The sequence below is a fragment of the Ceratotherium simum genome, chromosome 37 (assembly GCF_057802395.1).
Source record: "Ceratotherium simum simum isolate JZ-2026a chromosome 37, ASM5780239v1, whole genome shotgun sequence".
Lineage (NCBI taxonomy): Eukaryota > Metazoa > Chordata > Mammalia > Perissodactyla > Rhinocerotidae > Ceratotherium > Ceratotherium simum.
Genome location: NC_141936.1, coordinates 10,000,001 through 10,025,057, shown reverse-complemented (window position 1 = coordinate 10,025,057; position 25,057 = coordinate 10,000,001). Strand labels below are relative to the sequence as shown.

At 36.7% G+C, this 25,057-nt stretch overlaps 1 protein-coding gene across 1 annotated transcript in view; it reads left to right on the top strand.

The window, feature by feature from the left end:
* PSMD1 (proteasome 26S subunit, non-ATPase 1) overlaps positions 1–25,057 on the top strand; it is a 92,479-nt gene that overhangs the window by 57,116 nt on the left and 10,306 nt on the right. The window contains exons 17-21 of the mRNA XM_004427668.3: positions 6,035–6,149; positions 9,978–10,094; positions 17,890–17,992; positions 21,046–21,215; positions 23,537–23,629. Coding sequence (XP_004427725.1) covers positions 6,035–6,149; positions 9,978–10,094; positions 17,890–17,992; positions 21,046–21,215; positions 23,537–23,629 — 598 coding nt within the window. The remainder of the gene's footprint in view (positions 1–6,034; positions 6,150–9,977; positions 10,095–17,889; positions 17,993–21,045; positions 21,216–23,536; positions 23,630–25,057) is intronic.

The window sequence follows — 25,057 nt, the reverse complement described above, 5'->3', positions numbered from 1 at the left end:
AGGTCTAGGAATACAGTCTGAGATTTTTCAGAGCCATGTTGCTTATTTTGGTGAAGTAGCAATTTCTTTGTATAATTCTTATGAATCTCCTTTCTTCTCACCTCTTTGAGATATTTTCACCTCATTTTGGCAGCACCTGAAAGAAATTAATCTGGAACTATAACAAAAGCTTGTCTAAAACTGTACTAATTTTTACTTTTCTGAAGTCCAGTAAGATGATAGAAATATTAAAGGTAGGACAAAGTTTGTAAGGTTTGGGGCGGGATCTGTGTGGTTTTGTTTTTTGTTTTCCTTGTGGTACTTTACGTGTAGTGGACAGATATTCAATAAATATTTTAGGATATAGAGTTTCATGGGACAAAAGTATGTTTGGAAAACAAAACTGTTCTCTTTCTCAGTTATTTTCCTGGTAATGAATATTTTATGCATCTCTTTTATATTGTGATGAAAACAAAATTCAAAAAAGAATAATATCTGCCCCCCTTTTTAACAATAGTATTCACCTTTTTTATTTTTATAAACGAGCCAAAAAATAACATAAAGGAGAGCAAGAAAAGTTGCTAGAATTCCCACAACATGTAGCCCCATTGTTGAAAACAAATGCAGCTAGCAAATTTGTAATTATCTAAGTAAATATACAACATGTCAAAACATAAATATGTGAAAAAGCTAAGTCATAGGTAACATTCTATGCTAATAAAGTGGTCTCCCATGTATTGAATTCCTTGCTCTCTACTTCACCCTACCCAATAAAACAGAATCCACTTTTTTTCTTGTGACTCATCCATTTCTAGACATTTTTCTAAATATGTTCATGGAGACATAGAAATGAGCAATGAGCATTTATTGCTAATCAGGGATTAGTCACTTAAATACTTGGTTATAAATGCTGGTCCAAGCTACAGGAATTATTTTGTAATGTTGTCTAAGAGATAGAGATAAATGTTTATATAAAAAAGCTAAGATTTAAGGAGTGTCAGAATTATCTAAAATAACTGGAAGAAAGCCTAATGAACTGATATTAAAGATTTGGTGTATTTTCTTTCAAATTGTAGGTTCTCTCTTCATCTCTTGCTTGGTCTCTCTCTCTCTCTTTTTTTTCCTCCTTGCAGTTTTATTTGTTGAAGAAACCAGGTCATTATTACTGTCAAGTTTCCCCTGGTATGGATTTTGCTGATTGCATCCCTATGTGTAGTAGAATGCTTTCTTTTTTTTGTCTTTTATATTTCCTGTAAATTGATAGTTGAATCTAGAGGCCTGGTCACATTCAGGTTCAATTTTTCTCTCTTCTCTTTTGTTTTTTTTTGGAAGAGGCAGGGCTGGCAGTACACATAAGGTCTAGTTGTTTCTCTTTTCATGATGTTAGCAGTCATTGATAATTGTGCTGAGGTCCATGAATTCATTCCAAGTTGCAAAATGGTGATGATATTTTATCATTTATTAACTGTTACTTTAAAAATGTTATATGTATGTATACATTCTATGTACATATATATGTTTGGATAAAGATTAATGTGCAGAAGTTATGCTCTCAGTGAATGTTTGCATTCCTGTCATTGCTTAGAAAGATTCGTTTGTCCTTTTGCGCTGCCTGCTGAAAAACAGAAGTAAACATAGAATATTATGGTTTTATTGTACTCTTGAAGAGATTGAATGTCTCAGCTAATTTATTAAAGAATTTGTGATTCCTTGTGTTAACACTTTTCTGAAGTGTGTGTCAGAGTTGGAACTGTTATTAGACTGAGAAACTAACAAGAATTTTTTATGTGCTTTTGAGTTTATAGCTCTCACACCCTGCATCAGTCTTCATAGTAATCAACTAGGTAAAGCTCTGCATTAGGCTCCCAGTATTTATGGTCCCAGGCACAATTTTTTTCTAAACTTCATGAAATTGTTAACGTCCTGTTCTAAATAAAATACTTTTTAACAAGTTGGGCTCATAAAATAAATGAAGTTTTCAGATACATTTAGGATAAGTTCTTTGCTGTGAGTCAGTTTTCCCTGGAATCTCCTGCCCTTGCTGCAGCTGAGGGGCAAGTGAGTAAGTGTTCTGTGTGCCATTAGTTCCCTAAAAAATCGATGAGGAAATCTGGAGGTCAGAGCTCTGAATATAACCAGCTTTCTAGGTTTAATATCCAACTTGCTTTATATTGTTTTGAATGACCTTTTGGGTATGAGTTACCTTACCTTTTTTAAAAAATAAGATCCCAAACTATAGCATACTAGTAGCCAAATTCCTGGTTCTGATCCAAAGATAATTTCTGGTTATGCATCTAGATTTCAGTGATTATAGTATAGTATTCTACTCTATCACACCACCAACTCTCCCCAGCATGAATAAGGTGGAGCAGGTACCATTTTATAGATAAAGCAGTTAAGGCTCAGAGAGATTTAGTGATTGTCACTCTATTAATAAATGGCTGCACCAGAATTAGAATCCAGGTCTTTCTGATTCCATCCTGTGTTCTCTCTACTACAGCAAACTGAAGATGAGAGGAAAAGGAGGCAGCGAGATCATTTAAGGAATTGCTGTGTTATTTCCAGTGAGAGATGATCAGGGCCTGAAACAGGCAATGGAAACAGAAACAAGATTTAAGGGTTTCACTTGACTTGGTGGCAGATTTGCTGTGGGGAGTGAGGGAATAATCCTGTGTGTAGATGAATGGTCACGGTGGGAGGAGAAGCAGTTTAGGAGAAGGGTGCCCTTTATTCCTCTTTCTGTTTGGAGTTTATTGGTAGGAAGTACAAGGGAGTTAAATGGAGGGTATACTCTTAATTCCTGTGTCATTATGTTAATCCTGTGGCACTTACCTAATGAGAATTATAAATTCATAATTCCACCAAGGGACTACCTTGAGGTTTATGGCCTCACTCAATTCCCACTGTGATGGACTCCATGTGCTTAGAACAGTGTTTCTGCCTATATACATATATTGCTGTATTTCCTCCTCTAATGAAAATAGATTAGAAACAAGATACCATATTCTTTTTTAATTTTTTATTTATTTATTTATTTTCCCCCAAAGCCCAAGTAGATAGTTGTATGCCATAGCTGCACATCCTTCTAGTTGCTGTATGTGGGATGCGGCCTCAGCATGGTCGGAGAAGCGGTGCGTCGGTGCGCGCCCGGGATCCGAACCCGGGCCGCCAGCAGCGGAGCCGCACACTTAACCACTAAGCCATGGGGCCGGCCCAAGATACCATATTCTTGAAAGCATCTTGATTTATTAAAATGATTTAGTGTTCAGGTTGCACAAAATATTCAATAAAGAAGCAGTAGCTAATAGCCAGTTTGTTGAAAGAAACGAATTCATATGTGCAGTTTATGGTTGGATGATACGGCAGTGACTTGTGCATATGCCTTTGCACAATTCCTGCTCTGTTGCAGGTTTGTACAAATAGTAACGTGGGCAAGGTGACTGTTAGCTATAAGCCAAGAAATTTTATTGAAACAGCACATCAGAACTTAGTTACCTAGTTCAGTGTGTGTTTCATTTTTAAAACAGACCTTCCCTAGCCCTCTCTGTGATCTCCCTACTGAGAACTTCAAAGCACATAAAATTAAAAGACACTCAGTTAGCCCTTATAAAGTAATACTCACAGGGACTTGCTAACTCTCCCTGTTTTTGATTATCTAGCTGAATTATAAACTTAAGAGGAAAGGGAAACAGGGAAGGGCTTGATATTTTTCCCAGTGGTTAACCATTAGTCCTCAAACCCAGTAGAAAATACTTGGTTGGTTAGTGTCTAAATATAGATTTAGTTTGGCTCCCTTTGTCTTTTACTGAGTAATAAAAATTATTTTATCTTTAGTACCTAACACTGTGCTAATAATTGACTGGGATTAAAAATATAGAAGACACAGTCTCAGCCCTTGGCCCTTGAGATATGTACAATCTTGAGTGGTTTTATTTGTAATTAATTAGGTGACAAAATGCTTGAGTTTGTCAGAGGATTTGGGTAGCAAACTGTGGACAGAGCTTTAAACTCTTAGCCTAATAGGACTGAAAAATAAAAGTTAAATAATGGTGAGCCAGCCCTGATGGCCTAGTGGTTAAAGTTTGGTGCATTCCGCTTCAGAGGCCTGGGTTCGGTTCCCGGATGTGGACTTACACCACTCGACTGTTGGTAGCCATGCTGTGGCGGTGGCTCACATAGAAGAACTAGAAGGACTTATAACTAGAATATACAACGAGGTATATGGGGCTTTGGGGAGGAAAAAAAGAGAGAGAGGAAGATTGGCAACAGATGTTAGCTCCGGGCAAATCTTTCCCAGAAAAAAAAAAAGTTAAATGATGGTGCTGTCAACTACAGGTTGCAGAATACTCTCCAACAACCTCTTTGGTGTAATATCACTTTAAATTCCATAGAACGATTTCTCATTGAAGAAATGTCCTATAATAATGAACATTGATTTAAAACCATTGGTGATTGGTTCATTTTTAAAAGCCATAGAATTGTAAAGTGGTACAGACCTTAGAGAACTGCTGGTCCCATTCCTTCTGTTTTTGGATGTGGAAATGGACCCTGGAGTATTTGATTAATTGAACCTTGTCTAAATTATCCCAGCTATTTAGAGACCAAATAGGAACTAGAACACGGGTTTTTTGACTTCATGGCTTTCTCTTATGTAACTTATCAGCATGCATTAACTGAAAGCCTATATGTTGTTACCATATTTTCAGTTATTTGCTCATTTGTTTTTTATATTATTCCTGCAAAATAGTCTAATTACAGAAAAGAAAATATAAGTGACTTGCCTAATGTCATGTACTAAGAAATTAGCAAAGCTAGGAGTAGAATCCAGATCTTTTTCCCAAAACATTGCTTTTTTCCACAACGTCAGACTATTTTTCCATATTGTTGCCAATAGTATTATTTCCAAATTATTCATACTAGGAAGCTTAGTCAAACTGAGAACATTTTCAAGAAAGGGCGATAGACTCTGTTGTAGAGGGGAATAATCCACCCTTCCCTTATAGCAAAATTCCACTTTTCCAGTTTTCATGAACTTGGCTCTTCTCCGTTTGAAATTTGAATTTACCCCTCCCTGGAGTTTGGGGCTAGAGGACAATTCCATCATAAAATTAAACATTTGAATTGGTCTGTAGATAATAACTGCTTTCATTCACAACGGGATAGTCTTTAAAAAAAAAAAAACTTTAAAATGTAGTATATGGATAATCTTTTTTTTTAATTTTTATTGACGTTTAATATACAGTCAAAAACGTGCACATGATCATTAGCCTACAGCTTGATGAATTTTCACAACTGAACACACTTATGTAACCAGCACCCAGTTCAACATCATTACCAGCCTCCCAGACGTTCCCCTTACACTCTATTCTAGTTACTAACCCCATCCTGCTGTCCCACCACTGTTAACAGGATAGTCTTTTAAAGACGAGGTATCAGGCACTTCATTTGTCAAGGTTGTCCTGTTTTTTTTCTTTACTGCAAATATGAAGAGGATGAGAGAAGAACAATTTCTCTAGTACTTATCAACACAAAATAATTGCTAAAGACAAAAAAAATCAGAATTTCCTCGTTACCAAAGCTTATTTACCAGTTTAATATTCAGCCAAGTAATACTGGGAGATTTAACTCTTTCATGCAGCTTTGGAAACATCCTACAGTCTCTCTAAATGACTTTCGTCTTCTGAATCAAAACAGAGTAAGCAGGAAATATAAGAATGGATGTAGAGTAGTGTGTGCTCCCTCACCGCCCCCCCATGGTTATTTCCCACTATGGAGGAGGCATGAGGGAATGACTATAATGCTGTAGTGCGGAGCTTTCGTTGAGGAATCTCTGACACGTTCCTCTTTCTTTGCATATGGTCTCTGAATATTGAAGATAGATTTCTAATATCAACAATCAGAATTCTGTGGGAGATTTTTAATTCTGTAATTTCTCTGTTGTGTTAAATATAATTCTCTTGTTTCCCATAACTTAAAAAAAAATGGTTAAAATTCTTCCATCTTGATTTACAGTGTTACCTGTGACACAGTCTTCACTTTCTCTGTTTCTTACCAGGACCCCTGAACAGTGCCCCAGCGTGGTTTCGTTGTTATCAGAGAGTTACAATCCTCATGTGCGGTATGGAGCTGCAATGGCCCTGGGCATCTGCTGTGCTGGTACGGGAAACAAGGTAAAGTCCAGAGCCAGTGGGGTCAGTTCTTTCCTGGCGCCAGACTGTTTTCCCTCGAAGAAAAGTTTATGTAACAGCTGTGAAAACACAAGGGTAGAGTGATCTGTGAGACTTAAGTTGCCTCACAAGGCTTCCCAGAACTTCCTCACTGTGCTGTGCTGGATTGCTCTAAGCCGTTTAGGAACAAGCCACCACATTACGTGGATGGCTATAATGGAAACAATGCTGTTGAATTTCTTTTTGAAAACATTGATTTCTTTTAAAAAAGAAGATAAAATATTTTTTTCTTTAACTACTCTGGTCATTTTACATGGTTATTTTACATGTTTAATTTGTATAATTAGTATTGTGGAAATCAAAGTTCTCGTCTGAGACCAAAATGAACTTAGTTTGATGGGTTTTTTTGTTTTAAGCAAATCACTTAACTGCTCATTTACCTATATTCTCCTCATGTACGTAATAGGTAATCTGATATTTGTTACTCACTCAAAAGTGACAAAATAAAGACTTGGGCTAGGCAAGTTGATGATGTGAAAACATATTTCATCATGAGGTTCATAAACAAATGTACTATTGCTTAATAACAAGTATTCTTGATTCACAGCAATGACATAATCATCACATTTTGCCTTTCATAGCGCACGCACACACGCACACACACACACACCCTCCCCAAAAGGGTGGTGTTTCTTTTAACAGAGCACGCACTTGCAGGAGTGCGTGCATGCATGTCTGTGTGTGAGAAAGAGAAGGAACATAGTTATGAGCCCAGTGTCTTTACATCAGAGAGAAGGAGTCACTTTTTTATCATCTCTTGTCCAAACTAAAATAAAACAAAGCACAGTTATTAGTTTATCGATTGATTCCAGGAGTTAAATTTTAATTTGCTTGACTTTTTCTCTAATCAAGGGTATTAGTATTGGATACAAGTAACTTTTTCTAGCCACATAAAACATTATTGAAGCTAGGAATTAAAACAGGCATTTTCAGTACATGTGGCAAGAATTGTGTAAAAATTTATAGAGAGACATTTCTTCCAATATTCTGTCTCCTTGCCCTGCTTTATTTTTCTTCATAACACTTATCACCACCTGACATATTTTTACTACACACTGACTATTTATTTATTGTCTGTCTCTTTTCCACTGAAATGTAAAGTCCCTGAGAACAGAATGTTCACAGCTAGAACCTAAAGTCAGGCCTGGCACATGGTAGACTTTCAGTAAATATTTGTCAAATGAATGATGGAAGGAAGATCATTTAAGGATATGATGGTGAGCAAGTTGGACACGGTCTCTGCCCTCACAGAGTCTTGTTTTTAAAATGTTTTCATTTCTTTTGGGGGTGAATTTCTTATGTGAGAATGTTATCTTCAGTTTTATTAGAAATATCATTGGGTATATAAAATAGAATTAATAGAAATGGGTGTTCATTTCTTTCTGGGACACATCTGTTCTATAAACAAAGGAAAAAATATAGTTGGATGTTTTGTTTTACTAAGTGTTTTCCCCCTCAGGTAGACATTTATGTCAAGCCTCATAAGTTAAATGTAAATTAGATTTTTTTTTTCTTTCCAGATTATTCTAAACTTAATATTATATCTAGGAGCAAATGTTCTTTGAGACACAGCATCTGACAACTTAATTCAATGAAAAATTTTTATTACTCATACTAAACAAGTCTGCTTTATTTCTAGATAGTTTGTGTGATCTACATATTGATATCTATCTGACTGAGGTTTGGTGCTTTAATTATTTTTGTTTCTTAAAAACCTGAAACATTTGTTTATTCTAAAATATATCTTTGATGTGATATCACATGCCTCAAAGGCCAAGTTAGTGTCTTTTAACTGATAAGTTGGAAATTTTGTTGTATTTTTATCATGACTACTTCATAAACAATATTGACAATATGAGTAATGTTTGAAAAACCTACTCTTTTGTACAATGTCACTGCATTTTTCAGTGAAGTGGGGAGAAAGAATACATTTATCTAGTATGTGTATTTGTTAATACCTCTGATTTTTTATTTTATTTTATTTTTTTGAGGAAGATCAGCCCTGAGCTAAGATCCATGCAAATCCTCTTCTTTTTGCTGAGGAAGATTGGCCCTGGGCTAACATCTGTGTCCATCTTCCTCCACTTTATATGGGACAGCGCCACAGCATGGCCTGACAAGTGGTGCATCCGTGCGCATCCGGGATCCAAACTCGGGACGCGAGCAGCAGAGCACGCACACTTAACCACTACACCACAGGGCCAGCCCCCTAATAGCTCTGATTTTTAAAAATAAATAAATCCACATGTAAAAAAAATCTAAAGTCGTTTTCCCCAAAAAAGGATTCAATTTATTCTTCCTTTCCTTGGCCTTGGAACAAAGGATATTTGAGAAATGACATAACAGTCGTCCCTCGATATCCCAGAGGGATTGGTTCCAAAACCTCCCTGCAGATACCAAAATCTGTGAATGCTCAAGTTCCTTTATGTAAAATGACATAGTATTTGCATATAACCTACGTATATACTCCAGTATACTTTAAATCATTTTATATTACTTATAATACCTAATGTAATGTGAATGCTGTGTAAATAGTTGTTAAAGTGTATTGTTTAGGGAATAATGACAAGAAGAAAAAGTCTATGGATTTAGTACAAACGCAACCATCAGAGGCCTTTTGATCTGCAGTTGATTGAATCCTCCTATTCGGAACCCACAAATATGGAGGGCTGACTGTACTGTTATTAAAAAATGTTTGATAATTTTGTAAACCCGTTGCTCTGTCCTCCAGATTTATACCTACTTTAGGACCTTATAAGAGACTTTATAAAGTGGAACTTAACAAAAGTCCTGCAGGGTGTTAATAGAAGTTGTATGGGGCAGAAGAGTTCTTGGTCAAATACAGTGGACAAACGCTGGCATAAACAAAGTTCAAGTGGTTTCTTTAACATGGCTTCCTGGAGCTTTTGTTATGTATGTACGTTTCTAGAGTCTTTGAAATGCTATATATATGTTTTGAATCTACAAGAGGAGGTGATATATAGTATGCAGGAACTCCCAAATTTATTTAACCAAGGAATCTTTTTCATAGAACTGATATCCTGAAGAATATGATATTGGGGAAATCCTGGTAAACATTTTGGAAAATCCCATCCCATGTGGTCTTGTGAAGTGTAACCATAAAATCAGTTCTAGTCCTACTTGATTTAGTTTGTTTTGCCATTTTACTGGCAAGTAAAATCTTTGAGGAGTTTTGTTTCTCTTTGGGTTTTTTTTGTTTGTTTCAATTTAATTTTTTAAATTAGGTCTAGTAAAATCATCTAAGACATTACCTTATCCTAGTGTTTGAAGGAAGTTGGATACTTAATACAGGTTTTGAAGTCAGACTGGCCTGAGTTTGCTACTTATGTGACTTTGGGCAAATTACTTAACCTTTCAAACTCTCAATTTCTTTGTTGATAAAGATTGTTTTCTGTTGGTGGGGTTTTTTTTAGGATTAAGAAGATTATATGGGATAATATATATAAAATACCTACTGCTGTGCCTGGAAAATAATAGGTGCTTATCAAACATTAATCTCATTTTCTCTTGCTTTCTTTTTGACCTCTTTTACCTCAACAGGAGCACTCACGTTCTACAAGCTTCCTTTTCATTTACCATCAATTATATTGAAACTTAAAGCATACTCAGTTCTGAAGTAGTGCATCCAAGTAGTCTTAAATTAACTTGTTATTATAATGTTAGATGAAAATATTGACTTAGAATGATAGTAACTAATTTGAAACTCCAGCTATATCAACTTTATTTAAAGTCTTTTTTTAATGCTTTCAGGAAGCAATTAATTTGCTAGAACCAATGACAAATGACCCTGTGAACTATGTGAGACAAGGAGCTCTCATAGCTTCAGCTCTCATCATGATCCAGCAGACTGAAATCACTTGTCCAAAGGTGAGCAAACAAATTCTCTAGAAGAGAGTTGGTTTGGGCTTTTCTTTGTTAACTTATCTTCCTTTTTTTTTTTTTTTTTTTTTACCGCTTTCTTATCTTTTTTTTTTTGTTTGTTTATTGCAGTAACATTGGTTTATAACATTGTAAAAATTTCAGGTGTACATAACTTATCTTCTTTTGAGGACGTTTTTACCTCAAACATGATAAACATTGGACTCACAGGAAGTAAAAAGGTAGGAGAATGGGAAAACTTGAAATATATAATACTCTTTAAATGCATTTTTTTACAGATTTATGGTTACTTTGTTAATTCAACTATATAGCCATACTTGCAAAATTAGAACTCATGGGTTGATGAAATCATAAAAGTCAACTTTAATTTTGACTTCGTACTGTCCTTTTAAAATTTATTCAGTGGGATAACTTATTTCTCTGATATAGGATACAGACTCAAGTGGTCTATGACTTTTTTGATCCATCCTTCTGGGGTAATAAAAAATCCTGCAGTCACTTTATATAGTACATACAATCTCAGTTCAGAATGACTACATCCAGATTCTCTGCTAGAATGTCATTGCCCTCTTGGGCAGAGTTTCAGATGGCTCCAGGACAGTTTTCTTTCCTCCTTGACCCACATCTGTCTGCAGAAACAGTCCTGCTTATTTTGCCCTTCTTGTAGGTGGGAGTATAACAGGCTCTCAGTGCAACTTTGCCTGCCCTTTCCTTTCTCTCTCCCTCTCTGTCTCCTCCCTCAGCCCCCTACTTGCTGGTCCCTTAGTCAATGGCTAGTGCCTCTTACTTTATGTGTCAGCTGTCAGTGCACAGTGACTACTGATCATATAAGCTCTCCAGGTGGTCCCTCTGATGCCCAGTCTCTAGGCTTGGAGTGAGGGGGACGGCTCACAGCCCAGCTTTCCGCATAGAAGTCCTCTTGCATATCCTCCTGCAATCCAGTCCTCATACATATCCTGTGGATAACTCTGTAACAGACTTTGAGACATCTGTTTCAAAATTTCCTCATGATAATCTCTCATACCTCATGTTAGAGTTTGATATCTAATGTAACTTGGCACCTCAGCCAAAACTCATTTTGTTGAGAAATGGAAAATACATAGATCTTATTTACATGTACTAAAAATTACCATGTTTAATTATATTAAATAGACATGTATAGCTTATACAGTAATTTCAGGTCTTTTAATTCTTTTTTTTTTTTTTTTAATTTTATTTATTTTTTTTTTTCCCCAAAGCCCCAGTAGATAGTTGTACGTCACAGCTGCACATCCTTCTAGTTGCTGTATGTGGGACGCGGCCTCAGCGTGGCGGGAGAAACGGTGCGTCGGTGCGCGCCCGGGATCCGAACCCGGGCCGCCAGCAGCAGAGCGCGTGCACCCAACTGCTAAGCCACGGGGCCGGCCCTGGTCTTTTAATTCTTAAAGTTGGCCCTGGTCTTTTAATTCTTAAAGTTAGGGCATTTAACAGCCTTGTTAATTCTGCTCCTAAATGAGAAGCAGTCAAAAAATTAACAACAGAAAAAACCATTGGCAAACTATCTTCTGCCGCATCAAGCAGATATAGAACACCCTCATTTTCAGCAAAGTAGATTGAGGGCAGTAGAGAAAAGAAAAATTTCCAAGACTCATTTATTATTCATTCTCATTTTATGGAACTTTGTTTAATAGATTTCAGTTTCTAAGCAGTTGCTGTCATTTTTGTTTCCTTTATCCAGTGCTGCTCTCTCTCTGTCAGCATCGTCTTTAAGACTTCCAAAAATTTCATGATGTAATCTATGCAGAAATAGAAGTATAATGATGTACACCTGAAATTTATACAATGTTATAAACCAATGTTACTGCAATAAACAAAAAATAATAATAATAATTAAAAAAAAGACTTCCAAAAATTGGATTATTGCAAAGATAGGATCAGATTTTTCAACCTGTTTTAATAATATATTACTTAATATATTACATCTTCTAGAACATAAACAGCTTTTCAAACAGACCACATTTCTTTTTGGGTTTTGTTTTCAAATACAGCAGTTATGGTATGAGTAGCTTTTACGTCTTTTATTTCTGCTTTTGATCTTCTGCTGAGCTTTTATCAGCTGAAGGTTATCCAACTGAGTAATGTTGTTTAAAAAGGAAGTTTAGGCCATGGAACACACTTCCCCTAATGGTAATATGTAGATATTTATTCACTTTGACCTCACATGTTGCTTTCATGTTATTTGTATTGTAAATAAGACAAATGTTTTACTATCTTCCCATCCTCTGCTGTAGGATTTCATTGACTTCACAACCATAAGCTCTACACCAACAATGGCAGAGTCCATTGGAATGGGGTTGGGGTAGGGCAGGCTGTGCAGTTTGAAAAGGATTCAACTATTTATTCTAATAAATAAATAAAACTTTTTCATATTTAGAAAAAGTTAGAAAATATAGCAATTTAAATAATTAATGTTTTTTAATCATTCCATATAATAGTGTTGAACCCACTCTTAGCTGATGTGAATACCTGGGGCACACTTCCATCTTCAGGGTGTATCAGAATCTTGGGTATTGATTAAGAATGTTGAAATGCAGTTATAGCTTACCAGCCTTTGCCATTAATATAAACTCAGTGGGGAAAGTTAAATGTGTACCCCACTGACTACAGTGGCAAAACTGTATATGACGGCATAAAACTCAAATGTTCTTTCAGGAAACGCTAATCCTTCGAGTGAAATTGTTAGTTCGTGAATTCTTCAAGTTTAGGTTCTATTTCATTGTTTTATGCTATTAAACATTTAATAAAGAGCTTCATAGACTATAATTTATATCATCTTTCTTTTATCTGATAGTTGCTAACAAAACAACGTTGATGTTTTTGGGGTGGTGTGTGACATTTTGGTAAAAAGAAAAGGCTGTTAACAAGCTTGAAGAGAAGTAAGTTCTCAAGGCTGCAGAGTCCTAGTCACAAGGTTGCAAACCAGTCCGTGAAATAAAGTGGAAACACCTCAGAATCAAAGATCAAGTGTTAATTTCATCAAGACTATAATCTTTCCTCAAAGGACTCCAGAAGAGACATTTCTCAGATGTTTTGTGAGATTCACAATGGAAATTTCCAAAGGAAATTTTTTTATGTAATCATGATATACGTCACATCATTTTACAGAATGCTGTCTTAATGCTTAGCTCCACACATTGTGGTGGAGCTTAGTTTAAGTAACTCTAGGATGTCTTTGCTTTTCTTCTGTCAGTTTCTTGCTCACTTTCTCCCACAAACATAGACCCAGGAACATGCATTCCCCTCTGGGTGACTACAAACCCAATTTAGAAAACTCTTAGACCAGAGGTTCAAAACCGTTCAGCTAGAATAATGTCCTTTTAATAGGTCCTTGCAGCTGTTTTTCTCTGAAGCACCTAACTCTACTCTTTATATTTTTCTTTTTGTTTTTCTTGTTAAATAAAATCTACCTTTAACAATTATTTAAATGTGTACATAATAAGTATCATATAGAACCAGATAAAAATATTACAGTGTAAGAATAGGATCTGTTATAGGATCTCTTCTTTGCTTGATATTATCTGGCCTAAGGCCTGCTACAGGGAAGCTTTTCCCACCACTGACTGGTATCCTTCTGGAAGGGGGATCATATTTTGCCAAGCTTGATAAGCTTTTCAGTTCTAAAATAAATCACAAGTTGGGTAGATTAGGCTTTTATGAGCCATCATGGTAACCTAGAAATATTTCTGTAGAGAGATGTGTGAACTTTTATAAGATGAAATTATAAGAATGAAATTTTTTTTATAAGGTGATATTTTACAGCATAACACATTTGTAAATAGAAATGTGTATTACCCTACTACTGCCTTAAGATAGGGACTTGGACTCTAACAGTGTCAGTGGTAATAAAAAGAGAGGGCTGCGTACAGCTACCATGAATAAAATAACACTAATAAAATTGAGAAGGGAGCCGAAAAGATCACTTGGGATATCGGTATTGGGGAAATCATGATAGCATTGACAGGAATATCTTGAAAGAAGAAGAAGAAAATTTTCATTTTAGGCATGTTGAGTTTGAGATGCCAGCATGTCAGTGGGAAGTAGATGAAAGCATAGGAAAAAAGTCAGAGCTGAAGAAAGATTTGGGAAGTTAGCCACAAAGAAACTATATAAGTCCATAGTCCTTTATCTACGAATCCAAAATCCAAAAGGCTCTGAAAACTGAAAGAAGTTTGTTTGTTTTTAAGGACTCATTTGACTGCAAAACCTAACTCAGTATGAACTCATTTATATCATTTATCCCATTTAGTGTAAATATTCAACGATTTTGCTGCTTCAGAAATATTAATTTGTTTGATTATGAGATGTTACCCCCACACTCCACTGAGAGTATTGCTTAATATATGGTGTATGCACCATGTTAGCTTTCTAAAATTCTAGAATTCTTCTGGCCTTAAGGATTTCATGGAAGGAATTACAGACCTATAGTTGAAGTCGTAAGAGAAGATGTAATGTCATAGAAAGAGAAAAAGTGACCTGATCACTGATGTGTAGCTCCCTTTCTGTATCCAGGAAAATAGAAAAAAATAGAAAGGCAGAAACATACCCAGGTGATAAGTACCAACAGAAATGACTCCATGCAACTTGATTCCCTTTTCCTCATCCTTTATTTCTCTGTGACATCTAAGAGTGGGTTTTTTTTTTCCCCCCAGCAGTGTAAGGTATAGAGTTAAAAATATGATGAATGTTATGCATGAATTTGGAGACAGTAGATTTTAGAATAACCATGCACAGCAGAATACGTGGATCACAGAGTTGCCTAAAATTTAACTGTCTTTTCTGTGAGATTATCATAATATAAAATAGGAAATTAATATGGGGCTGGCCCGGTGGCGCAAGCGGTTGGGTGCGCGCGCTCCGCTGCGGCGGCCCGGGGTTCGCTGGCTTGGATCCCGGGTGCGCACCGACGCACTGCTTTGGCAAGCCATGCTGTGGCGGCGTCCCATGTCAAGTGGAGGAGGATGGGGGGCCAGCCCGGTGGCGCAAGTGGTTGGGTGCGCACGTTCTGCTGTGGCGGCCCGGGGTTCGCCAGTTCGGATCCCGGGAGCGCACCGACGCACCGCTTGTTAAGCCATGCTGTGGCGGCGTCCCATATAAAGTAGAGGAAGATGAGCATGGATGTTAGCCCGGGGCTGGTCTTCCTCAGCAAAAAAGAGGAGGATTGGCATTGGATGTTAGCTCAGGGCTGGTCCTCCTCACAAAAAAAATAAATAAATAAAAAATAAAAAAATAAAAAATAAATAAAGTGGAGGAGGATGGGCACGGATGTTAGCCCAGGGCCGTCTTCCTCGGCAAAAAAAGAGGAGGATTGGCAGATGTTAGCACAGGGCTGATCTCCTCACAAAAAAAAAAAAATAGGAAATTAATATGATATTTTCCTACAAATTCTACTTTGTTTTATATGGGGAGCCATACTATTCATAATAATGAAGTTGAATCAGAAAATCATGATCCTAGGGCCGGCCCCGTGGCTTGGTGGTTAAGTGCGCGCGCTCCGATGCTGGCGGCCCGGGTTCGGATCCCGGGCACGCACCGAGGCACCACTTCTCCGTCCATCCTGGGCCTGAGTCCCACATGCAGCAACTAGAAGGATATGCAGCTATGACATACGACTATTTACTGGGGCTTTGGGGGAAAAAATAAATAAATAAAATCTAAAAAAAAAAAAAAAGAAAATCATGATCCTAGCCATGATTACAGTTAGTTATTTATGATCACAAGCAAGCCAGTCATTTCACCTGTCTTACCTCAATTTTCACATCTGTAAAATAGAGGCAGTAGACCAGATGATCTCAAAGTTGCCTCCCAAATTTAAGATAGCATCCTAACCTACTAAAATAATAATTCTTTGGGAAGAATCATAATAATGAGAATTAAGTTACTACTGCATAAAGTAATAAAATATGAGGAAAAAATTTTTTTAAATGATAAACAAAAACATTTTTTAAATGATAAACAAAAACAGCTTTTTAAAGTAATCTACTTAATATTAACTGGATAAGCCCATTATATATTTGCACTGATTAATCCATCTTCCAGTTTCGCTGAATGTTTTCTTATTGTTTTGGGTACGATTTTATATTTAAATTCTTCCTTATAATGTACATACAGTGCTTTGTGCAGTGTTTCTTTTTATAAGTTCGTGAAATATTTCATAAACCTTTAGCGAATAAAATTTCCATCCTATATAAGGTAATGTAAGTGTTCATCTAAAATAAGTTCAGAATCAAAGGAATTTGACCTGTTGAACCAGAGTAAAAGCATCAAACCTTAGGATTTTTAAAACCAGAAGAGAATTTGGTGATGATCTAATCATGCTGGGTTTTATAATTAGAGAAAGAAAGACCTAGAGACGTTAAGTGGCTTACTAACGGTCATATCTGGGAAGTGGCAAAGTTAGTTCATTGTTTTTCCTATCACATTCTGTTGCTGCCTATGAATAAAAAATGAGAACTAGGTTAAAGGACTATCATTTTGTTAGCAGTATTTGGGTTGTAGAGATAGTAGTCAAGGAGGACTTGTAGGATTCTGCCCCAGTATGATAAGACAGCCATGCTTAATGAACTATAAAATGCCTTTTACGTATTACATTACATATATATTACCTCATATAATCCTCACAACAGCCATGTAAGGTAGGTGCTGTAATATACCCTGTAGAGATGAAGAAAATGAGACTCAGGAAAGCTAAGTAACTTACCCAAACAGCTTATTAGAGCAGAGGCATTTATAAGCCAGTGTTGTCTGATTCTATGTTACTCTGCAGTATATCACAATGTTGGCCTCCCAAACCAAGATGAATGAAGAAGGGAAGAGATTCTGAAAGGATAAAGTCATTATATTAGGAAAATCAAATTCGATATTTTCTGCTTTTGGCAGATTTGGGGAACTCCGTGACCAGGTGCTTCTTGAACAAGCAGCCTTCTTCCTGGGTGCCTGCCATTTGAAAAGCACTGGTGGGAAAACAGAATTGTAAGACATGGAAGAAGCATAAAATAGTTCCCTTATTGTCATGCAAACAGTTTTAAAGGAATCACAAATATATTGATAAGAACCATATTTTATAAATATTATTTTCTAATTATAAAAGCAATATATATTAATTTTAGAAAATGCAGGAAAGAATAAGTAAGCAAACAAAAATTACCAGTAATCCCACCCTACATGAGTCAGTACGTGTTCCATTTTGGTGTTTTCATTTTGGTAAGAGTAATTATTGTGATATGTTCTCAAAAAATTAATGTGTGTGCATAATGAAAATCTTTACTGTATATGTGAATACGCTTAGTCTGAAATATACCTCGCAGAACTTCGATGAAGGGTAGTTTACTTTGAGGTAGAATTGAAGGACTATGCCCATTAGGAAATCTGTAAGGTTGACAGTAAGCAGAATAGCTGTAATTCACAGTGCAATGGAAGCCTTAGTGTTCACTTGAACTGTTTAAGCCTACTGACTAACAGTGGTGCAATGAGCAGTCGCATTCAACATTCCCTTGAGTCTGAATCATCCGCTGTGGAATGAGGATTGAAAACAGAACTGGTGCTCCCACACCAGAAAAGTCATAACACCCATGATTTCAACCATGGAACTGTTCTTCCTTCAAATCTGGTCCATATCCCTCTCTTTTTGCATGTTGTGAAATTCAGAACTCAAGTTTCATTACCATTTGAGCAATCTATTCCCTGCTCTAAAATGACACAGCAAATGAATAGAATTAGACTATAATTCTTTTTCTTGTTCCTTCAGGTGAATCAGTTCAGACAGCTGTATTCCAAAGTCATCAATGATAAACATGATGATGTCATGGCCAAGTTTGGCGCAATACTGGCCCAGGGCATACTGGATGCAGGTAAATGTTTTTAAGTCTTCCAGATTTATTTATCTATTTAAACTAAATCTAATGAAATGACTATCCACTCTAACTATATGATGTAGTAGAAATTGAGTCTGGGGCAAATTATTCCTGCAGAAAATTTGGAGCCTACAGTTCATAGAAATAATTTAATAGAGTTGTTAAGAGTGCAGACTGTTAGGGTTTGAATCCCAGTCCCTTTATAATACTAGCTATATAACCTTGAGAAGTAATTTTCCCCTCTCTCTGTCTGGGTTTCTGTCTTGTGAAGTCTACCTTATAGTGTTGGGAGGATTAAAAATACATGTAAAGCAATTAGAACAGTGCCTGTCATTTAGTAAAGTGTTCAATGACTATTGGCTGGTTTTTTTAAATTTAATTTTCTTAGTACCTATCAGTTTTAAACAAGTTGACGTTGGAAAATTTTTGAGGAAAAAATTAGATTTTAGACAAATTCTACCTGCCAAATCATCCTAAAATAAGATACATGGAATATTTGCCTAATAAATGCAGAGTACATGTGCCATCTGGCTCCTGAATTCGTACTCTTCACCTCTACACTATGGTTTATTTCAGAAGAGATGGGCTGCCCTTCCAAGGTAGAATGGTGTGCTTTAGTGCCTTGGACTTGGGGTTCATTTGACATATTCCTTAACTGTTACTATTGGTGACATCTCAATAGGGTAGAAGAGAACGAGCATACTTGTTTCATTGTTCAAGTATGTGATTCTTTTTCTTACTATTACTCTAGCAATGTAGAATATAATCTTTTTTATTAATCTTTGCTAATTTGAAAGGTGAAGAATAATATCTCAGGGTTTTCATAGTAGTTCTGTTATCATATGAGCATTTTTCTCAAATTTATTAGCCATCTGTCTTTCTTCTAATAAAAATACTCTGTTAGCTATATTTATTACAGTCATTCTTTTCTTGGTCAACTAGAAATGTGTGTATATTTCTAGTGAAGATGAGATGAGGGAAAAGAAGCTGCATTTTTTTGATATGTTAGAAGTTAGTGGTCGTAGAGAAAATCCGGAGAGGGCAACTTCAGGCAGAAAAGCCAAAGATTATGAAGGTTTATGACTGAAGTTTGTAAAACTATGTAAATATTCTCGATAAGATAAACTCTCCCTTGTTTTATATTAAATCTCAGACTGTTAGAACAAAAGGCTAGTTTAGTTTCTAAGTCTGAAGAAGATAAGTTTCATTGAAATAAAAGGAAATTCAGCTTCAAAACTGAGATCAAATATCACATTCCCTAGGAAGCCTTTCCCCCTCTTCTGCTACTCTCCCCGGCCCCCACCCTGGATTAGGTACCGTGCTTAGCTGTATGTTCCCACTAGCACCCAGGTTCATATCTATCATAATACTTTTATGCCTCATTTTAATTATCTAGTTATCTGTCTTCTCCATTAGACTGGAAGCTCTTTGGGATCTTTTTCAGTATTTTGTTCAAAATTCTCAATATAGAGTAAGCATTCAGTGAATGTAGGGGTTAGAGTAGGGAAAAGGATAAGCAGACATTTTAAATGTATATAACTCATTCCTGTTGGAAAAACAAAATTTAAGTATACCTGATTTTTTTTCCAGATGAAATCTCTAGTGGAATATTAAGAAAATCTAGGTTATTTGATTGAACAATAGAACCCTGATTCTTATAAAAAATTAAAATGCTTTTTGGTTTAATAAAGTTAGTACTTACTTCCTGACTTCAAGCAAAACATGAAGGCATCTGTGAGATACTGAGATTAAGAGAAGGGAAATGTGAGCAACAGGGATCCAGAATTGGAATTCAAATTAGGATGGTGACCAGGTACAGAAAAGCCCCATTTTTATAGACTGTATTATATAAACTAAAAGGTTTGTGTCTCGAAGTTCTGGGGTCCGGCACTACCACTGTTACCATATAGACCAGAGGCTACAACACAGCAGCCCACCGGCCACATCAGACTTAACTCGTGTTTTGTTTTGCCTGCCTAGCATAATTTGCAAAATTTTGAACAAAATCTCCAGATTTGGGTCTACTTTTAAAAGCAAAATTACCTAGCGACCCCAGACCTACACCCCTAGTAACATGTCCTCTGTAAGTAGGACACGAACTTTCCAGTTGGCTTCAACCCCACTGTTTCCAGTCCAAGTTTTCTCATACATTTATCTAACTGGTTTCTGAAGACGTTCAAGTTTGCAACCCTTAATAGCCTCCTGGAGTCTCAGCCGTACAAGGCCCAATAAAGATCCAGGTGTCCAACTGATGCTTGGATCTTAGCTTTTGTTAACTGGCTTTCAAACTGTGTTTCTCTGTACTCCCTCAAGGGGTGGCGGCAAGGGGACATGGCACGAGACAGATGAACAGGTCAGGTTCTAAGCCGTGCAGCCTCTTGACAGCCCAAACTTCTGATTAAATAGAATTAGCTCTGTTTTTATTGTTTTATGTATTGTGCTTCCTCAAAAAAGTTTTCAATTGAATCAAGGATTGGAGATTAAAATTTTTCTTTTGTTAGTGGTAGTGCTGTAGTTCAAGTGCTCAAGTTCAAACTCTCATTTTGCCAATGGGGAAAAAGACTTTTGGAGGTAAAGTGATTTACCCAAGGTCATAAGGCTAGTTAATGTTGGAGCTGCCTGCATTCAAACATGACTAAAGCAGAAAGAGTGAAACTAAGCAAACAGTGTCTACCTCTTGCCTCTTTGCTATTGTTTGAAAATATGATGTGTACTAAAATTTTACTTTTTTATTTAGCACATTAAAAGCCAGTGTATAATATAAATATTTAATTTAGCGTACGGTTTTGATATCCTTCAGGCTGTTTTTGAAAAATGCCTGCCTATGTAGAAAGAAGGTCTAGATATACCCTGAGTCCAGTTAAAGTACAGCACTTCCAATTTTGAAGACCCTAGATGGCTCACTGCCTAACTAATTCCGTCTACTACGTATTCAATTTTATGAACTGTACTCTTAAAATAATCACCAAATGCTCTGCTAGTGCTGTACTTAGAAATCTTTATCATTGCCCTACTGGATTCATGTTCATGGTTTCTCTCTTTTTCTGCAGGTGGTCATAATGTCACAATCTCCTTGCAGTCCAGGACTGGGCATACCCATATGCCTTCTGTGGTTGGCGTCCTTGTCTTTACCCAGTTCTGGTTCTGGTTTCCTCTTTCACATTTCCTGTCATTGGCTTATACCCCTACCTGTGTCATTGGTCTTAACAAGGACTTAAAGGTATGTTTTTGAGACATTGGTTTTATAGCGTATAGTGTATAGTTCTTTACTGTATCCTATTCACCCACTCATAAAGATTATCATGAGATTTTAAAGACGAGTTGACATCTCATCACTAAAGTATTTCCCCTTCAAATTGAGTCATCACTTTGTTGATTGGAGTGTGTTGGTGGGAGTTTTGAAAATCAAATCTTACAAACTGTGTGACCTTGGGTAAATCAATTGAGAGGGAATAGTGAGAGAGGGGACAAAATGTAAAACTATGAAAAGCCTTTATAGATAACTCTGATTTATTTTATTTAATACTGAAAGTCTGTAGGAGCTGTTGAAGGATTTCATGCAGATAAATGACATGATGAGCTTTGTATTCTAGAAACATCACTCTGGTATCAATGGAAATTCATTACAATGCTATTGCAATAGTCTGGGCAAGGAAAAAAGAGGACCTAAACTAAATCTTAATAAGGAATGAAGGTTTGAGACAGGGACATATGTCAGAGTTATGTGATGCTAGAGCATTTGATGGAAGAAAGGATTATTACTAAAGGGAAAAACAAAATAGGAAGATGTCCCTTTGGTAGCGGCAGTAAACAAGACCAGCAGTGAGGAACCAGGGAATCTGACAGAAAGAAACTAGTCACTTAGGGGCTGGCCCCGTGGCTTAGTGGTTAAGTGCGTGCGCTCCGCTACTGGCGGCCCGAGTTCAGATCCCGGGTGCGCACCAACGCACCACTTCTCCGGCCATGCTGAGGCCGCGTCCCACATACAGCAACTAGAAGGATGTGCAGCTATGACATACAACTATCTACTGGGGCTTTGGCGGAGGGGGGAACAAAAGGAGGAGGATTGGCAATAGATGTTAGCTCAGAGCCGGTCTTCCTCAGCAAAAAGAGGGGGATTAGCACGGATGTTAACTCAGGGCTGATCTTCTTCACAAAAAATAAATAAATAAATAAAATAAGAAACTAGTCACTTAAATCAAAGACTTAAGGTGATACATCCCCTGTCATCACATCATCTTTTGTTTTTTTTAATGGAGTTTGTGCTTAGCTCTTTCTCAGTCCTGTGGCCTGATGGTTCACCTTCTTGTTCTTCCATCCTCTCAGAGGCCTTTTGACCTTTAAATAACTCTTACTTCTGATCATCACTGTTATTAAAATATTCCATTAAATTTTCAGAGTGGAAAATTTTTAGGTCGAAAAATGGCTTATAAAGATTATTTCATTGAATTGGTTTTTTTTAGTATAGCTATACAGCCAGTTATCCTTCAAGTGTTTCAGTATTAAACTACTCACATTTGTAAATATTGAGCAGTTTTGCCTGTCAAACAAGAATGTTTAGGTTTCCCAATCCCTAACCTTTAATATTGCAGTTAAACATCTTGTATAATCTTTAGGGATTTTTTCCTCTGGCACACAATTTTATGATCTTTATTTCCATTCTTTACAATGAAAGTGGGATGGAAAAGACAAGATTACTTGTCCTAGTAAATATGATGCTTATGGGCCGGCCCCGTGGCTTAGCGGCTGAGTGCGCGCGCTCCGCTGCTGGCGGCCCGGGTTCGGATCCCGGGTGCGCACCGACGCACCGCTTCTCTGGCCATGCTGGGGCCGTGTCCCACATGCAGCGGCTGGAAGGATGTGCAGCTGTGACATACAACTATCTACTGGGGCTTTGGGGGGAAAAATAAATAAATAAATAAATCTTTAAAAAAAAAAATATGATGCTTATTACCATTCTCTATCAATATAAATTGGATAAATAGAGAAGAATTCAAACTAGAGAACTTGAAACCTGCTCAATAAGTAATGTGAAGCTGACTTTTCCGTTAGGCTAAAGTTACACTCTTGTAAGCTGTGATTATATGGTGTAGAAACTGTATACAGACTTCTATAGGTTGTTAGTGTGGTACAGGTAGGGGACATGGAAGTTAGGTATGCTAGTCAGGCTAGATAATCAGATAATACTTTACAAAGGAAGTAACAGTTGATCTGATGCTCACACCACGAGTGGGACTTAACCCACTGGAACAGGGTGCATGGTCAGTAAAGATGATGCCTGTTCAAAGGCACAGAGCTTCGGGAAAGTGTAGGGAACTGCAGGTGGTTCTGGAAAGCACCTCAAAACTAGTGAATGAAAGAAGACAGATGCCTTTAAGGAGGAGTGATAATGTAATTGAATAGCACTGTAATTGAACATTTAGCCTGGATTGAAAGTTCTGGCATCCCTTTGCATCTGTATGCTTGTTAAGAGGATAGAATACTTAAATCTTCATTTTGATTATTTTAATGGAAAGGGAAAAAATTCTTTTATTTCTTCAGATGCCGAAAGTTCAGTATAAATCAAACTGTAAACCATCCACATTTGCATATCCTGCCCCTCTGGAAGTACCAAAAGAAAAAGAAAAGGAAAAGGTAGGTTCTTTGTTCCTTTGAGCAGCACTTGTACGTATATATATATAGGAGCTGCTTAGTGTTTTACTTAGGTTTGTTTTAAATATTTTTACCTTTTAAATTAGATACTTTAAAAGTAATACTTCTGGGCCGGCCCCGTGGCTTGGCGGTTAAGTGCGTGCGCTCCGCTGCCGGCGGCCCGGGTTCAGATCCCGGGTGCGCACCGAGGCACCACTCCTCCAGCCATGCTGAGGCCGCGTCCCACATACAGCAACTAGAAGGATGTGCAGCTATGACAGACAACTATGTACTGGGGCTTTGGGGGAAAAATAAATAAATAAAATCTTTAAAAAAAATAAAAATAAAAAAATAAAAAATAAATAAATAAAAGTAATACTTCTTATGGTAAAGTCTAACATTATAAAGGATATAAAGTAAAAGCCCTTTTTCTCTCCTGGTTATCCATGTACCATGTTGCAAGAATCACAATTTGTGAATCGCTCCAAATGTTTTCTCTACACATATCAATACTTTTTATACCATAAATAGAATTATTTTCTACATACTATTCTACATCTTATTGTTTTCACTTTAACAATTTATCTTTTCAATGTATATGAATCTCATTTTTTCCACAGCTGCAGAGCAATCCCTTTATGTAGATACTATTATGTCTCATACCAATTCATTATCTGACAGACATTTAAGGTTATTTCTGATTTGTCACTGTTACAATGAGACTGGAATAAGAATCTTTATACATGTATATTTGTGCACTTGTACAAATATATCTATAGGTTAGAATATTAGATGAGGACTTGCTTGATCGAAAATAATGTATATTATTTATTTTCATAGTTACTAACTAAATTTCCTTTGAAAATGGATATAACCAATTTATACTTCTACCAACAGTGTATGAGGACACTCATTGATGTGTGTAAAATCAACATGTGGTGAATTAGAGAGCTGCACCTGCCCCTGAAGTTTTCTCAGCACAATTATCCTTTATGACACCTTATGTTTAGGAAAATGGTTCTTTCTCTTAGGATAATGTTCCATATTAGCCAGTTGTTGTTTGCTTGCTGTAAATTTTGTGTGTAAGTAGGGATAATTATATAATTAACCAAATTTGAGGTTTGATGAGTGATGAATATCCTTTGACAACAACATCTTGTTTCCTCAGCTATGTTTCAGAACGCCCTTTTGGATCTGAAACAAAGTCAGCTTTGCACCAACACTGCCTGGCCTTTCAAAGTCCCTGTTTCACCTTTGATTTCAGTGATACCCATCAAGGAGGATAATTCCAGGCTAACCACTCACCCACTGTGTATTACCATTGTAGGGCATCTAGTCTAGTGAGAGTATCTTTACGACCAGGTTTGGAGGAAATTTTTATGTTTTCCAGTGCTTTCCCTATAAAGTCAAAAGGGGCATAGCACCCAAATC